The sequence below is a fragment of the Myodes glareolus genome, chromosome 10 (assembly GCF_982192425.1).
Source record: "Myodes glareolus chromosome 10, mMyoGla1.1, whole genome shotgun sequence".
NCBI lineage: Eukaryota > Metazoa > Chordata > Mammalia > Rodentia > Cricetidae > Myodes > Myodes glareolus.
The window spans coordinates 12,966,483-12,984,373 of record NC_142035.1 but is presented as its reverse complement, the minus strand read 5'-3'; the positions used below and the strand labels follow the sequence as shown (position 1 = coordinate 12,984,373).

Below are 17,891 nucleotides of genomic sequence, written 5' to 3'. Positions count from 1 at the left end.
AGGTGACGGTCGGTGGGCACCAATCTCTAGCATCTAGGGCCGCCGGAGAGAGCTGTCGTAGTACAGAATATGGGAGGCCCTGTCCCCACTGATTGGTTCTCTGAAATTTCCACTAAGATGCCTATCTGCAGATTCTGCCAGGGAAGGTACTTGTGACAGTTAAGCATCAACATGGACACTCTTCGGACAGCCCATCACCCACCCCGGAAAACGGTTGAGCAGAGCAGTGGTAAAGGTCACCGGTTCTCGGTTCAAAATCCTGTTTCACCACAATTTAGCTGTGTAAGTCAGACATGTGGTTTGCCATCTCTGTGCCTCACTTTCTCCAATGGCAAGATGGAGGGGGGGATGGGTATCTACAGTCAGTCTTGGTTTCTTCTCTTCCTGCTTCAGCTCATCCACGGATTCCTGACTTGTCCTGAAAGTCAGCCTTTAGTCTCTACTGGCCCAGGTCCCACACCCATGCATCCAAGTATATCTGTATACAGCCCTGCACACCCCACTCTGAGCCTTCACCCTCACCCACCTTGCTCCTGGAGGGCCTACTGGGAGCCCTCTGCTCCTACTCTTGTCCCCTGCTGTCATCAGAATAGCAGAGGATTTCTGTGGCCACTCAGGTGAGGGCACAGTCCCCCCCCAGTTGCCTCACTAAGAATGACACTGGGTGTGGTGGCTCATGCTTATTGCTCCAGCACTCAAGTGGCTGAGGCAGAAGGATCTGAGCTCAAGGCCAACCTGGGCTCCATAGCCAGAAGAATACCCAATTGTCTCAGAAGAATACCCAGAATCCCTCTGTTCCCTCACTGTGGTCACATTGTCACATGCCCCATGGGTCTGGTCCCAGTGGCTCCCCGCTGCTTTGCCTCAATATTTCCGATTGCAAAGACACCCTCCCCCAGCCCCAGCCCCTGGCAGAGCAAATACCTATTGCTTTTGTTAAAGCTGTGCTGCCTGACTGAGTGGCCATGTGGGATGTCTCAGGTGCCATGACACTAGTTTCAATAGCTTGATAGCCACAGAAAGGAGCCCAGGGGCCAGAGGCCAGGTACCATTGCAAGCATACAGGCTCCCACCCACAGCCTCGTATTGCAGAGCTCCTTCCCAGTGAGCAGGAGACCAGTGCCCTGTATGTCAAGCTGTCGATAAATCTCTGAACTCTCACCACTTCCAGGCTTTTTTCTGCACTGATAACGCCCAGACATGCAGCCACGCTTGGGGTTCTCAGCACCCACTGTGCCAAGGCTGACTCGAGTTTATGCAAATGGCCCTTTTGAGTAGTTAAAACACAGGCGTGAGTTGCGAAAATCCACCTTGTAAGTCATTCCCTTCATTGCCACCAACTGTAGCCTGATGTCTTCAGAGAGCAGACAGGAAAGAACCCACCGTTTACCGTTCAGCAACAGGCAGCCCTTACCACAACCCTAGTCTCTGTCAATCTCCCTTTCGGGGCTCCAGCCATATCTACTTCCTTAGTCCTGTCCCAGGGCCTTTGCACGTGCGTCGCCTCCACCACCACTGGGGACACTTACCCCGGATTTTCACAATGCACAGTAACACAGATGATGAAGAGGGACAGCTAGCGCCCAGGAGAAGGAGATCACACATGAGTATGAAGATCGCAAACTACATGTGGCTGTGGAGCCCCTGAGAGGTGGCCAGTCCTAACCAAGTCACATACCTGCCAGGCATTAAGAGCAAGGTAAAGGAAGGCAAAGCATTCACAAGTAATTTTCTCGACTGATTGCACTTCAGGTATAGTTTGTGTATGGGATTAAACAAAATGTTACTACAACTGATCTCACTAGCTTCCTTTTGTTTATTTGTTTGTTTGTTTTTTCTTTTTAATTTTTGGGCCTCATGCAGCCCAGGATGGCCTCCTACTAGCTACCTATTCAGCGATGACCTTGAACTTTTCATCCTTTTGCCTCCACCTCCCTAGGGCTGGCATTACAGTTCTATGTCACCACACCTGGTGTCTGCAGTGCTGGGGATGGAACCCAGGACTTGGCACAAGCCAGGCAAGCGCTCTACCCAACTGAGTCGCATCCCCGGACACTTGCATTTGTGGCTTATGACCGACAGTTGTCCCTCAGTGCTGGGGGACCAGGTTCTGATGGTGTTCAGGCCCTCGTGTTAATGGCTGTGCTCTTTGCTAATAGCCTGCACCCCCGTTATTCACCGAGATGCCCGGCGACACTGGGTGCTGGGCATAGCTGTCCAATTGTATCGCTCAGGGCATAGTGAGGAGGGGAAATGTTGGTACATTTTCTGATGTTTTTAATCTGTGTTTGGTTGAGTCTGCAGATGTAGAACTGAGGATCCAGAGGCTGAGTGTTCCTAGGGGGCAGCATGGATGTGGGTTCAGCAGGGGAGGAACCCACACAGTGACTGCGGAGTGAGAAGATGCAGGGGGGGGGAGCGGGGGGAGAAATAGGGATCCCTGGGAGATGCCCCAGAGAATAGATCTGGATTGACTCTGGAGCCCCCTTCCGGTGGCCTCAGTTTTGGGGTTTCCTATTGGTGCTACAAAAAGGTTTCTTGTAGTAGAGGGAGCAAAAGCCTGTGACAGTTGCTTAGAAGGAAAGGGAGCGGGGATGGCTTAGTTGTCAGCCAAGGCCAGGGCCCAGTAGCTTGGGAGAGCAAAGTGGTCAACAAGAACAAAATTATCTCAGTCTCTTCACCCCTAGGTTGTAGAAACTGGGGAACCACTCTTCATTAGAAGCTGGGGACCCCCATTCTTGTGGGACCCACATTCTCGAGGCACCCAAGCTTACACCCACTTAGAAGCCACATAACTGCCTGCGGGACTGTGGGGACACGTCACCTCTAGAGCCCCAGGTATCCTGGCCAGCTCGGCTACTTACCCAGCTCCACGTCCTGGTCATCCGTGAGCACCAAGATGATGTTGGGCCGGATGTTCCTGCGGTCTCTCTGGAAGCGGCCTTTCAGGCGGGGATGGGACAGGAAGGCTGAGCTCCCAGCCAGCAGAGACAGGAGAGCGGTGGACAGCAGCCATAGCGGCAGGCCAGGGGGTGCCATTGGCGTGGCTCACTGGTCTGTTGCTTCCTCCTAGATGCAGAGGCTGCGGTGGTGTCTTGTGGATGGGGTTCCTTCCCCTCTTCCCTCAGGACCTGAAGGAGGAGAGGGATAGATGGGAGTCAGTGTAATGGCATCACAGTTTCCCCCGCTGTGCTAGCACGCTGCCTTGCACAAAGAAGAGCCATCGTGGGCAAGGGTAGTCTTGCCCATGTTCTAGAACAGTGGGAATGCAGTGTGGGCTAAACTAGAGACGTGTTTACAGTTGGCTTGGGGACAGATCAGCCACTGAACTGTCCACAGGGACTCACTCTCCTGGAGGGTCCCCAGGTAGGTCAGCCTAGCTTTGGCTGACCCATCCATTTAGACACAGAAAGGGACAGGCCATAGCACTTCTGCCTGGCCCTTCCCTTCTGGTCCCAGCAACAAGTGGCTTGGGTTGCTGGGATGCTTTGGGCTATGTGGCCATCAGTTCCTATATTAGACGTGCCTTCTGGGACCGTTGTCCCCACAAACAGAGAAACCCCAGTTTTCCCAGGACTCAAGCTAAGTACTCAACCTGACAGGGCCATGTGCACATGGGTGAAAGGGCTCCTCTCAAGGTAACTTGCAGAATAAACGCAACAACCGCAGAGAAGGCTGAGGGAGAGGACCTGGCACGTCCCACACTAGTCTCAAGTCATCCTTAAGCCCAGGCGACTGTACCTCCAGCAAAGGTGGGTGAGGGCGATGGGAATGGCGGCCCCGCAGAGAGGCCTCAGCACCCACTTTGCTGGGAGGAAAGAGAAGGGAAGCCATCAAGAAATCAGGACACACCACCACAGCCATGACCTTGGAGGGGTCTGCCTGTCCTGCTGACCATGGCGGTAGGGAACCCAGCAACAGGGCGCTCAGCGGATCCTCTGGCCCCACAGGGTAATGCTGTCACCATCATCACACCAGCCCTAGGGCTGTAAGAGTGCCCAGGGGTGTTCTAGCCTTCAGGGTGGCCGGAGGGAACTTCCTAAAATGGCAAGTAGATCCCCTGACTCAGCAGGACCCTGTGTGTACTAGCAGCAACTCAGATGTAGGGCAAAAGTCGGGGAGGAGGTACTTGCTCCTGGTTGTGCTGGCTCAAGGCCCTGGCTGGTCTCAGTCTTGTGCTCAAATGTCCTCCTTTGAGTACTAGCTCTCACTCACCTCTCCATCCTCGCTGGCTTCCGTCTGTTGCTCGACAAGATGGGGTCATTTCAACCCCCTGACTTTTTGACCCTGGCCTTTTGTAATCATGGTAAGAGCTTTGTCTTTGTCTGGACAGCTCATTCTGCTCCACCAAGTCTAGGCACTAACTAATGCCACCTCCTCAGACAACAGCCTCCTCCCCCGCCGCCTCCCCCCCCCCCCCCCCCCCCGCCACCGGCTCCCATCCAAGTGCTATTTTATCACCTGCTTCATGTCCCTCAATCAATCACCACCACACCTTGACATGAGCTTACTTCCTGTGACCCACACACATCCTGCTCCTCATCCCCCACACAGGAGGGGCAGGCCCGTGAGGACAGAGATGACACTTTCATTGGTTACACCTGGGTCCCCTGGACCTTGGGCAGTGTCTGGTGCAAAGAAATAGCTAACCAGAGGAGTGGAGATTCTGAGAAACTCTGAATTCTGCAGAGTGGGGTCTGCCAGATTCTAGAGGGCCATGCCACAGCCTGGGTCTACACAGCTCAGAGGCCTAGGGCACCCACAGGCTTCTCCAGATACTTCCGAGGGCCCCCAGGGAGAAACCTGCCATGCTGGTTCTCTGGATGGTGCTATCACTAGAGAGATCCCAGAGAGGGTCTGCATGGGCGCTGTTCACCCTTCCCATCTCTTTCTGCTTCCGCCTCTGTAAGGGCCCGCTGGACTTAGATGTTCTTCCTCCTTCTGCTCCCCCTGCCACACACAGGGCAGTAGCCCCCTATCAGTGGCTGCAGTTCTGCTGGGGGCCCATGGGGTACACCCTCCTCTTGTCTCTTGGTCCAGGGTAGCTATAGACCTCCCTGCTGAGATCCCCAGAGGTTCTCTTTGCTGCTGGTGGAGCCCTCCTGACCTCTTAACTGTCTGTGGTCATCTCTCCCACTGTGCTCTGAGTACCTGGTTCCAACCCAGGTGTCACCAATAGGCTGACAGGCACAATGTCTCCTTGAGCATTTGCCTTTCCCCTGGGTGGTGGTGGCGGTGGTGGTGGGTGGGGATGGGGGGCAGGGAGGGAGAGGAGAGGACTGTGAGTGGCTCCCACTGCCTATCCCAAGTCCTGGGCTGGCCTGTAAAACAAGCTCCACAGAGAGCTGGGGAAAGAGTCACGGCACCAGGCCACTGAAACACAGAATGAAACGAAGTCTGGCATGATCACTGAGGGTGGCACCCAAGAGGGCAGACACTGGCTACCTCGGCTCCCTGCCAAACTAAAACCCTCATTTGCCACCAGAAAGAGCAAATGCAGTGGCCTCTCTGAGCTACCCTAAGTGACAGTTAAGAGCATAGACCTCTGAGTTTCTTGTCTAGTCACTTAACGCTGCTGTGCCTCAGTTTCCCGATCAGACATCTGGGAGTGAGAGATGACAGGTCACCCAGAGGAGGAAGCGGAGCTTTCCCACTGCAGTGTAAGCCATCTCTGAGCAGTGCTCACTCTCCTGCAGGGGTTTCTCAGTTCTTGCCATGACCTGGGGATGTGGGTTCTCCTCTTCCCACGACATTCAAGAAGACAGACTCATTGTCCCTACTGGCATCCAGAGAGGACAGCAGAGGACATCTGAACCTCGCCCTCCTGATTGCCTGGTGCCTCTCCTTACCCCAAAGCTGTCACCCCCACCCCCGGCAACTTCTCCCATCCAATGCCACATTGCCCATTCCTGTCGCCCTCCAAGTAGTTCTTGCTAATCAACTGCAGGTTTTCTGTTATTTTGGAGAAAGGGTCTCAGTATGACCTTGAACGCGCCACGAAGCTGAGGATGACCTTGAACTCCTGAAGTTCCTGACTCTACCTTCTGAGTGCTGGATTACAGGGATGCACCACTGTGGTCTATATTGTGCCAGGGATCAAACCCAGGGTGTGCACATACAAGCTGGAAACTGGGCTGCTCCTCAGTCCATGACATCTTCAAACAGCCTCATTATATAAGACAAGTGATGTGGCATGTTGAGGAGGTTGAGGCAGGAGGATCACAAGCTTGACTCCTGTTGGAGTCACAGTTTCCATCACCACAATAAATCAATAAACAAATGCACATTTCTGGAATGGAAAACTCTTTAGCTAAGTGTGACTGAAAGCAGCCATCCCTTCCCTGTGGAGGGGCTCACACGGAGCTAAGGAAAGCTGATGGTGGCCCTGGGCACTGCTTTCCCCACCAGGGCCCTCTCACACACCCTGTTCTCCTCAGTGAGGATGCCAGCTGGTGCCGGGTGAAGCCAACCCACATCGTCACTCAGTCTGGAGGGAACAGGAGGCCGCACATGAACAGAGAGGGCTCCTCCTCGTGGTGCTGGCTCCTGAACTACTCCCAGTCAGGGTCGGCCTCCCAAAGGGCTGGGTCTATCCAGAAGCACAGACTTGTGGGTGAACGAGAATTCCAGAAATATACCTGCATGCTTCTACAGCTACCTGGTCACCAGGAAGTGAGACAGCCCTGAGAGAATCCCCACAGGTTGCCCTTCAGGGCCTCCAGTGGCAGCTGGCCAACCAGGACTCACATGAACAAACACTCCTGAGATTCCCAGCTCGTAATGCCTGGGGCAGCCCCACTCTGAGAGCTTCCCAGCTGCCAGCCCATCTAACATGCAGGACTGCCCAGTGACATCATACCTATGCTGTGGATGAGGAAAGGAAAACACAGCATGCTAAAATCACTTTCCCCAGACTGCAGGTTCCGGACGGACAAGGGTTCAAACCCAGGCTGGATTTGATCAGCGTGACGGAACCCTCTGGAAGCAGGTTTATAAGTGGCTTCCTAAGAGACTCCCAACCTTAGTATCTACTGCCCAAAGGGTTGGCAGGTACCCTCTCCAGGGCCTTTTAAAGCGAACAGTGTAGTGGGGGTGGAGGCAGATGTCCTCTGCTGGGCTGCAGGCCCAGCTCTGGCTCTGCATGCTGGTCTCAAGGAGCCCTTCCTCCCTCCGGATGGAGTCTGCAGTTCCGCAACCCAGAGCTGTGCTATGAGAGGGGCTAATTATCTACCAGCCGAGCCATCTGTGGGTCGATTTTTGATGAATCCCCCTTCTACACCCCCCCCATGGCTTCTCCTGGCTCTGTGCCAGCTCTCTGGACATAGAAGAAATCAATTAACAATGGCACAAGAGTCTGTCTCCCCTTCCTTGGTGAGGGGAGGTACAGCAGTGGCACACATCGCCTCTGAGTCCCCTTCTGGCTCAGAGCGTCCTGTCACTGCGCACGCCATCTCGCCCATCAACTCCTTCCAAGCCTGTCCAGCCCTTTCTCTTCTCCCTGGGTCTTCTTGTTGGCCCTTGGCAAAGGAACCCCAGCCTAGCTAACTATCTCTGGAGACACCTAAGGTTCCAAGAGCGCAGAGACACCGTGACACTTCCAGAACCACGTACCACTCTACATGGGAACGAATCTTGGTGTGGTTGCAGGTCCCTGGCCCACAGAGGACAGCTACAGGGAATTCCCAGGTCTCATTAAAGGCACCTAGAAAGGCCTAGGTGGGCTGCTTTCTTCTGTGGGTCTCCAAGTCCCACAAGAAGGAAGGAGACACACATGCAGTCGGCAGGGTAGAAGAGGATGAAAGGTCAGAGTGGAGGAGGGACCAGTCTGGGAAGACACTCCCCTGGGAGGCAGAAGAAAGCAAGCAGAGGCACCTAGAAACTGTGAGCAGAGCCAGAGCCCTGCCTCATACCGGGGACCTCCTGGATATGAAGTCAGGTGTTCAGTGGCAGGAGGGTACCCCCGAGATAGTGACGCAACCTCCTAGCGGGTTCTACTCCTTCCGTCCTTGCTTTGCTCATACAGCGGCCAGAAAGCCACTGAACAAAACCCAGCGCCTATTCTTACTGAAAAGTCTTCAAGCGCTCTACCCCACCCAGGGTAAAACCCTAAAGTCCCCAGAGGCCACCAAGACCCTACACAATCTGACCTTTGCCCCAGCCCTTTCCACCATTTCCCACTCCTATACGTGGCTCCATCCACACGGCCTCTGGACGTGCCTGGCCCGTCTCCACCCCAGGACCTTTGCACTGGCTGTTCACACAGATATCTTCCCAGCCCCGACCTCTTTCCTCCTGGTCTTTGCTCACATTCCACCTCTGCATACTGAAGCTGAAACATTGGCTACTTCAGGCACCAGCCATTCTACCTGCCAATCTCCCTACAGAACGCCCCCCTCCCCGAAGGCCCAGATCTCTGTCATAGTCACCAACACCGGCAGGTGCTCAAGTTATTTCCTGGACTTAGCAGAGAATGTCCTCCCACCTGCCTCCACTGTGCCCAGAGGTCACTGTGGCTTGGTGCTGCTGCTGCTGCTCCAGGGAGAGCCACTGACCCACTGAGGTGATCATGTGCTACATGTCTGACCAATGAGATACCAGGGGCCCGCAGAGGCCCTGCTCTGAATGGTCTGTGTGTGTGGTGTATTTTGGTGATAATGGGTAGGGTAGCCAGGGCTGTCCTTCAGAAGGGAGCGTAATCCCAACACCCTGAAAGAAAACTGTGGGGTAACTAGAGTCACTAGGCGCTTGCCGGGACTCTGCACAATCCTAGGCATCCACCCCATGTAAACTCACCCACATACACAACAGTGGGGTTCAGAGGCCTGGCCTAGGAAGCCGAGGTGGGAGGGGTTTGAGAAACTGCCAGGAGTCACACTGCTTGCAACCACACACACTCCCTGACCCCCAAGAAGTTCCTCAGAACAGATCCCAACAGAGGGTTCAGTGCTGTCCACCTTTGGGGGAGCTTGGTCAAAGACACACTGGAGGGGACAGGGCGGGAAGAGCAGGGGAGGGTGCTCCCGAGGCACCCTCCACGGCAGGTCTCTGGGAAGTAAGCCCCGTGGTTCTGCTGAGAGTCACAGCGCTGTCCACAGTTGTCTTCTCCTCATATGAGAGAGGTAAGCTGTGCGCCCAGATATCCTGACCCTAGGCCCCACTCCTATGTCTGCCACACTTGTTTGGAAGCCAAAAACAATACCTAGGATTGATGTTTAGTGAACAGGAAGAACACAGGGAAACTGCTGGTAGGGGCAGTCAGGGAGGGCTGCCTGGAGGAGGGGGCAAGAGTCAAGTTTGAGATACTCAATAGGTATAAAAGGTCAGAGAAGCCCTGGGGCACAGCAGGAGTGGGAAGAAGTGGTAGAGGGCGTGGCCTCAGACAGAGGGGAAAGAATGAGGAACCTGTGGTCAGGCAGTAGCCTAGCAGGAGTACAAGCTGTCCCTGACCCTGGCATCGCCCTGCTTCCTGGGTGCAGGTTCCCTCCAGTGCTCTCTGGTCTCTGAGGGAACTGCTGGGGCTTATGGGACAGTTTCCCACGTCCCCTTCTTACATCTAGGGTCTTGGCACCAGCTGCCTTCTTCTGGAACTCCAGCTGGAAACAATAGAACCAAACCAGCCTTCAAGCAGGACAGGGTTTTCCAAAAGGACCCTTCTGAGGGGTGGGGTCTGAGGGATGGAGGCCGGGTCTCCAGGCAAGGATCAGTGTATGGACAGGTAGCTCAGGAACGAAGAAAACAGGACAAAGGGGCCAGACGCTCCAGCAGGGTGATAGTCAGACACAAAGCCATCGACACAACAGAACATTCGGGAAGGCCTGTGTGCCAGGCACAGTTTTTGGTTCTACGAACAACAGGTGTCCTCATGGCACCGGTATTCTGACCAGCCGGTGAATCTCCAGGTGTGTGTGTGTGTGTGTGTGTGTGTGTGTGTGTGTGTGCATGCATGCAAAGAGCCACACACAGGATGGGAATGGCGTTGAGGCCGCAGGCCCAGCTGGCACTCAGAGAGGCTAGAAGCAACACATGCAAAGTCTCGGGGAAGAGAGTGACCAGATTGTCTACACGCCAAAGAAGCAGATGGCCGACGGGCTGTGGGACCCCAGGAGTCATACACCTGCATACTGGCTCTGTGCCAGGACTAATCCCTGCCCTGTGAAAACAACTGTACCCCAATCTCTGCTCCCACCGAGCAGGGAGAGGATGGTCGGCGAACAGGGCAGTCCACACGGGTGGGAACTGGCTGCCTGGCTTTGAACCAGCTCTGCTGCCCACTGGCTGTCAGGAGGTGTGTCTTTTTGTTGTTGTTTTGTTTTTCAAGACAAGGTTTCTCTGTGTAGCTTTGTAGCCTGTCCTGGAGGTGTGTCATTTTTTACAGCCTCGGTACCTTTTTCTATGGAGTGGGAGAAACAAGAGCATTCACGACACAGAGCTGAGATGATGGACGAATGGCTAACGGCCTTTAGAAGTAGATCTGCACACAGCAAGTGCCCGATCAGTGTTGGCAAGCCTCATCTGCTGGCTTTGGGCCGCCAAACAACAGCACTGAGTTTTCATTTCAGCATCCTTTCCTTTCTGTGTTTGGTGTCTAATGTTCAGGCCCAGTCACAGAGGTCTAAGGTTAGACCATGAGATCCAGACCTGATCCAAGCAGAGCTTTTCAATCCCCCTGCCTTAGCGATTCCCTCATCAGAATGTAACACTTTGGCCTACTGAGTGTATACCATTCTGTAGAAACAGAGGGATCCTGTCGCCCTCTTGCCTCCTGCAGAATGGAGAAGGAAGCCACCACAGAAGAGGCTAGTTCTGGGAAGTGCTACGAACTCAGTGACATTAGAAGCCTGGTTCCAGCTAAGCCTGCAGGGAGACGACTGATATCTAGGTTCTTCAGGGTCAATAGCTCCCTCCCTCCTTCAGCTATGAGCTGTTCTTTTTGTAAGGTCAGCTTCCTCCCGATGCTTCTGGACACGAGTCAAACTCGTTTTGGGAGACTCATGGAGAATGGCCGCTCTCTGCTCTGCTGGTGGTCACAGCTGGCAAGGCTCCAGAACTGTGCCTGGGCTCTGTGCTGGCTGCTGAGCAAGGCTGCGTGTGGTCTGTGTTTGGCCTGGAGGATTCTGGGTGGACCAAGAGAGGGCTCCAAAGCTGGTATCTCATTGCCTGTTCCCTCCATGGCTCTGTGATCCTGCCGTTCATTCCCTTGATGTGTGCAATGTAGGTGGCCTGATCTGAGGTCAGAGGACATGAACCTTTCCTTTCCATGGAAGAGTCTAGAGATTGCAGTATAGATGAACACACAGGGCTCCGGCCCTTCTCAAAAACACAGAGCATAAGGGCCCGCAGACCATACCTCAGTGTCCCTGCCCTACTGTGCAGTGAGAGCTGCCTGTCTATTGGGCTATAAGTTTGTCCCATGCCCATCCCTGAGGTTCCCCAGAGCCTCAGGAAGTCTGGGTGACCGAATATCCCCAGCTCTCTCTTCTTTTTTTCCCCAGGAGAGGGAAAGCCACGATGCTAGGGTTCAGAGGGCAGGAAGAACTGACATCAGGTGTGAATTACCCTGACAATCTGTTTACTTGATGTTTTTAAGGGTAAAGTCTCACTCGAACTCACCAAGTAGCCAAAGGTAACTTTGAACTCCTGGTCATCATGTTCCCACCTCCCAAGTGCCAGGATTACAGGCATGCACACCACATCCCGTGTATGCAGTGCTGTGGATGGACCCCCAGAGATCTGTGCATGCTAGACAGGACTCGACCAACAGGGCTGCATCCCCAGACCTTGTTTCTGTCTCTGATCTCTCAGAGGGAGAGAGATCTCACTGTGTGGTCCTGTCTGGCCTGTGACCTGCCCGCCTCTGCCACAGGTAGATGACAGGCTGTCCTGCTAGGCTCTCCCAACCCACCTTCCTGGTGATATCTGGGTAAGATAGAACTATCTTTCATACCTAAAGTTGAAGAAAACACTAATTTCTTTGCATGGCTTTGTTTTAAACTCCCTCTCGTTTGTAAGAGACAAGATGCTCAGACACCCTCTCACAGGGTGGGATGTGACTTGAGGAGGCAACCTTGGGAGGGTCTGCCTTGCAAGAAGTCTAGATATTATTTTTGGAAAAAGACGCCTGTCTGTAGTGGCCTTTGTCTGCAGTTGGGGCCGTGGGCATGGATCCCCCAGGAACAACGTGAAAACTAGAATGGAAGATCTAGGGGCTGGAGAGGTGACTCCGAGGTCTAGAGCACACACTACTCTTCTGGAGGACCCGAGTTCGGTTCCCAGCAGCCGCACTGAGCAGCTCGTGAGGGTTCTGGTGCCTCAGGCCTCTGCAGGTACTGCATTCACAGCTCCTATACACATAATTTAAAATTAAATATTTTAAAAAAGACAAAGGACCTAGATTTAGGAGATGGGGCACAGGGAAAAGCCAGTCCATTCTAAACCCACAGACAAAGAGGCCCCTCTGCAGCTTGGCTGAGAGTCATCGCTCCAGCCCCTAACTGTGAGTGAACCTTCGAGGCCATTGGTTCAGTGTGGGTGGGTGCCGCCAGGGCTGCGAGGCTGGGCTAGCTCCAGACACTGGTATTTTGGTGAGGGCAACAGAGGCTGGGCTAGCTCCAGACACTGGCGTTCTGGTGAGGACAACATGAAGGGGCTGGTGGGATGGCACAGTGGCAAAGGTGCTTACTACAACAGCTGGTCAACCTGGGTTCTGATCCTGGAACCCACACGAAGGTAAGAGACCCAACAGATGCTACAAAGTTGCCACCTGACTTCTGCACACAGGCTGTGGTACCCATTCCCCCACCCACACTGAACACAAGAATGCTAAGAAAGGCAAAGGCCCAGTGATTGGGTTACGCACAAAAACGTGCATGGCAGAAGCATGCAGGAGAGTGGCAAGCGGGCCCAGCTGAGAGTGGACACAGCTGTACCCTAGCCTGTGCCTGTGGCAGCCACGCCTGCTGTCCTTCCTGGGTGTTTCGGGGAACTGGAATGAGATAGGACATTCCCACCTCTGTTCTTTGTTCTTCCCTCTCAGCTGAGGACAAAAGCTTCCTTGGCAAGAGTTACAGTTATTTCTGAAAAAGGCCCCGAGCCAAAAGCAATAAAGCCCAAGAACAGAGTCGTTATTCACGCCTAATTGCGGGCTGGTGTTCAGTGGGACTGCCCGTCCCAGCCTCTCGCCCCATCTCTCAGCCGCACACTTGCCCTGCCCCGTGGTGCCCTACACACAGCACTGGGATTTCTGGCTATGGATGCTGCTGTGGTCTTTAGGAAGGCCATCCAGGAGCAGCAGGGCATTCTGACTGCCAAGATAAATAGCCTGGTCATTTCTCCTACTTCTGCCTGACACCTGGTTCAGTACACCATCCCGAGCCAATACAAACAGGTCAATGCTTGTGGTCACTCCAGAGGCTGGGACACATAGGTGGGGCAGCCGCCTAAAGTCCTTCTGACCAGATAACCAGCTAGCGGTGGGATGGATGGAGAGTATGTGGGCCCTGCTTCCTGCCTCCTGTGCCTCGCGGACTAATGGACATCTGAGAGGAAGCGGTTAGGGAGGAGTTCGTGGGTCCTGTGAGCTGGGGCTCATGGATTGTGAGTGTCCTGGGGTGTCCACAGGCAGGCCCATTCTAGGGTTGGAAGAAAGGCAGGTGAGCATGTCAGGTCCAAGCAAGGCCGGGACTGGGGCGTGTCCGACATCCAGGGTGCTGGAAGAACCCTCGACAGTCATCTTCATTTTCCAGACACTGAGATGCAGCAGGATGAGGGGAGCTGACTTTGCCCTATAGAGAGGGGCTTCCAGACCCCAACAGTACCTCAGTACAGGTTCTGAGAAAAGAAAAAGTTGCCAAGGAATTTTAAAAGAACTTGGCCTTGAAAAAAACCCCATCCTCTGGGATGGAGCTGCCGCACCTAGGCAAAAGCCACACAGACTTCATATTTTTCCTCTCCAAGAAGCATACACTCCCCTTCCTTCTTTGGAAAACAGTACCCCAATTTTCTCTAGAGGATATATAATCCTACCAAGGGTGACCATGTGACCAGGGCCAGCCAATGAGACTCTTCCTGAGCTCAGGCCTCCCAGATAGTGCTCAGGGCAAGGCCTCTATGTTCCCCCACACAGGTGAGAGGTACCCCTGAAGTCTCTCCAGAAGGCTAGCGGCTCCTGCTCAGAGTCCCCCAGAGATTTCCAGACCACCCTGTCATCGCCTAAGCCCAACCCTCCTGTGCCCTCCCGATGAATCTGGTTTCTGAGGCAAGCATTGGGGAGGATGAGCTGTAACACTGGCAGCCTCTGCCCAGCAGACACACCCTTGTGCAGTCTCCACCCCCTGCTCTGACCTAGTGAAAGTGGCCAATACGATGCAGGATCAGTGTAAGGCTTAAGACTCCACGGCTCTCATTTCTGCACCCCGAAGCCAGACTATGCAGAGAACACCATGTCATGGCTGGGGGACGCATGCCTGTGACCAGCACTAGGTGTGGGCCAGCTAGGCATAGCCCAGTTTGAACTTCCCGGCTGGGGTCACTCAAAGCAGACACTGGCAAACCACAGCACCCCAGAACACAGGGGAACGGCCACCACATTCACCAAATGCTTCGAAGCCCAGCAATGGAGGCGGAAAGACAGCTACGCTCAGTGAACTACCCACGCAGCAGCTGTCCACAGAGTGCCTCAGTGTCCCCCCTTACTAGAGAGAGATGATTGACTTCCTGCTTCTAAAGATTTGTGGGATGACTAAGTGTCAAGCAATAAGTGGAGGGCAGATTTAATTTAATTAACTTATTTCATTTCTTTTCTTTTGAAAGTAGGTCTCATATAGCCCAAGCTAAGTCTTGAGCTTGATAGATAGCCAAGGGTGACCTTGAACTCCTGATCCTACTGCTTCTACATCCTTAATGCCAGGATGACAGACGTGTGCTACTTGCTAGGTGTAAGATTTTAATATCACGACAAACACACTTGCGGTGTGCGGTCCCTCGAAGTGCATCACAGCAGGGTGCTAACATCTGTGTGGGCCTTGTAGTTGGGAGGAATGGGCCTGACGTGGGGCCACTGCTCTCCACCCCATCTCAGGTGTGAGAACTGAGGCCTGCTCCACTGGGAAAACCAACCAGACAGGGCAAGAACAGAGGCAGCTGGACTCACGTCATAGCCTCAGGCTAAGCCCCCAAGAGGCACTCAGGTGGCCCCCCTACATCCCAGCCATCAAGTTTCAGAAGAAGCTGAAAACTCACTTTTAAAATATGCATGTAATTCTAGCCCTTGGGAGGTGGATAGAAGCAGGAGGATTTTGAGTTCTCGGTCAGCCTGGGCTACATAGCAAGTCCCTGCCATGCCCCACCCCCACCCCCCAACAATCTATTAACTGATTTTCCAGAAGGTTCAAAGGGACACATGGATGAAGAAAACAATAGCCAAAGCTTTCATGAACCAAACTCAGGCCCTGGTAGGCAGCCTGAGATGCCCTTCCCACTTTTTTGTTTTTTTTAGCCGGGGCCCTGAACTCCCAGTCCTCCTATATGTTGGGTCTGCAGGCATAGGCCCCTCATGCATGAAGCAGGATGGTGGTCCAGCCCCGAAACATCCTGGGTCCACAGGGGCCCAGCCAGAGTTCAGAGGTCATCCTGGGATGGGCTTGGATACATACTGGGAGCGGAGGTAATGAGACCTGCTCGCCCCGATGGTCCCAGCACCCGCCTCAAAGGCAAACTTTCACTTCCCAGTGGCCCAAGAGTGACCAGCTCTCGTGCGGGACCTGCTGTCCCTGTGGAGCACCAGGGAGATGACCCCTCCTCCACTAGTCACGGCGGGCATGTATGAGTCCAACCAGTTCCACCTCAAGCTTGTTCTCTGCCAGGGACAAACAGGTTTGGACTTCCAGGCCAGGAGCAGTCACCTTGCAGCAAGGACAAAGGCTACATTCCATTCCGTGTTGGTCCACAGACCTCCTTCCTGGGCACCTGCAGGCCTGGGCCGAGCTCTGAGCAGACAAGTCCTAGCTACTCAGGGCTTACTTTGTAGCGAGAAGAAACAAAGAACAAATACATGCCGAGAATTCCAGAGGAGACATCACAGCTGAGACCAACGGAGGCAGCAGTGTACTTATGGAAGAAAAGTGGGTCACAGAGTGGGGACAGCAAGTGTCAAGGTCCTGGGGCTGGGGAAAGCTTCCAGCATCTGAGAATAGTGAGGTGGCCAGTGGATGTGGATGTGGGGGAGGCAGGCAATAAGCTTCAAGAGTTCAGGGAAATGGGGCAAAGGCAGTCAGGGCAGGGTGAACTGAGCCTGGGTTTTATTACAGGAATGGCAGGCCCCGATACAGGCCACTTCAGGAGAGATGCCACCTCCAGGAGCCCCTTTAGAACCTGGCGGGAGGCAGCACACCTGAGCATTCTCTCCTGCCTTTGTGGTTCTCGATGGTGCAGAACACTGGCATTCCCTGGGAAGCTGCTAAGCACTTCGAGACCTAGACTGTGACTCCCCTCACTTCCAACAGTGCTTGCTTAGCCATCAGGGTGTGGCCAGGGCACTGGGAGATTCCAAGTCCTCTGGAGACAGTGAGGATCTCCCTTGCCCAACCATCTTTCTTCTTGGGCTCACAGTGACAGGTGCCATCCTGGGTTCTCAGGACAGGCTCCAGGACCTGAGTTTGGCTTCTTTCCCCGGGCTGGTGTCCATGGGGCCCGGAGCAGACATAGCATAGCAGAACAGTAAGCCTGATGATTCCTGTCGTTAAGATGATGTTATGCTCTTTAGACTCTTTTGGGAGGCTGCCCAGCTCCCAGATGAATCACACATGAAGCCTTCTTCTTAGTTATACCCATCTGGCCTTAGCTTGGCTTGTTTCTTGCCCGCTTTTCTTAACTACTCTTTGGCCTCCGTGTTTTTCCCATTCCCTTACTTCTTTAAATCTTACTCTGTGGATTTCTGTGTAGCTGGGTGGCTGGTCCCTGATGTCCTCCTCCTTCTGGGGCTCCTACTCCAGAATCCCTTCTCCCAGTTTTCTCCTCTTATATAGTCTCTCTGCCTGCCAGCCCTGCCTATTCTTCCTTCTGCCTTGCTATTAGCCGTTCAGATCTTTATTAGACCATCAGGTGGTCGAGACAGGCAGAGTATCATAGCTTCACAGAGTTAAACAAATGCAGCATAAACAAAAGCCACACACCTTAGAATAATATTCCCGACAGTTGCCTTTCTTGCCGAACCCACTGAACTGTGATCACCTGTTACAGGGAGGCAAATGGCCTTCCCTAGAGACAGTGCCCCAAGGACACAGCCAACCCTGCTCCAAAGCGGAGGAAGGATTCTCAGATAGGAGCAGGAATAGGCAGTGACCACTAGAAGGCAGTTTTTCTGTCCCCAGGCCATAGTGCCCAGGCATTGATCTAGGTCCCCACAGCTACTTGGGGAGCAGGCTGCTATGACTGTCTCAGTTTCCAGGGGAGGCAATAGACTCAGTGAGGCAGAGTGACTTGCCCATTTGCATACAGTTCTTGAGAGGCCAAGCTGGGCAAGGTATTCTGATTAGAGCTGTGTCTTTCATTGACACACTATGACCACTTGGGATGTCTCTTCTACTCCGGTCCAGCTCATCCTGGGCAGGAGCTAATGATCTCAAGACCATCTATAGAAACGTGGCCCGGTCTAGCAAAGGCTGGATTGGTCTTGCTGACTGCACTGAGTGTCACAGCAGGGTGGTGTGGGAAGAGGAACTATAGGCATCTTCGGGGTAGAAGCTTTTGGTGCAAAGACCCCTTCCAAATCAGCACTGCTGTAAGCCCATGTTCACAGGGGGACTCTTCTTGCCCAAGGGGGTACCCCAGGAATGTGTGAGAACATCTGAGTCACCACTGACTGGAGTGCTAAAGAGGTGCCGGACTATTGGGCT

At 53.8% G+C, this 17,891-nt stretch overlaps 1 protein-coding gene across 4 annotated transcripts in view; it reads right to left on the bottom strand.

Moving 5' to 3' along the window:
* Sulf2 (sulfatase 2) overlaps positions 1–17,891 on the bottom strand; it is an 85,036-nt gene that overhangs the window by 58,831 nt on the left and 8,314 nt on the right. For all 4 annotated transcript variants that reach the window (XM_087910977.1, XM_087910980.1, XM_087910979.1 and 1 more), the window contains exon 2: positions 2,865–3,131. In XM_087910977.1, the coding sequence (XP_087767103.1) occupies positions 2,865–3,039 (175 nt within the window). In that variant the 5' untranslated portion in view covers positions 3,040–3,131. The remainder of the gene's footprint in view (positions 1–2,864; positions 3,132–17,891) is intronic.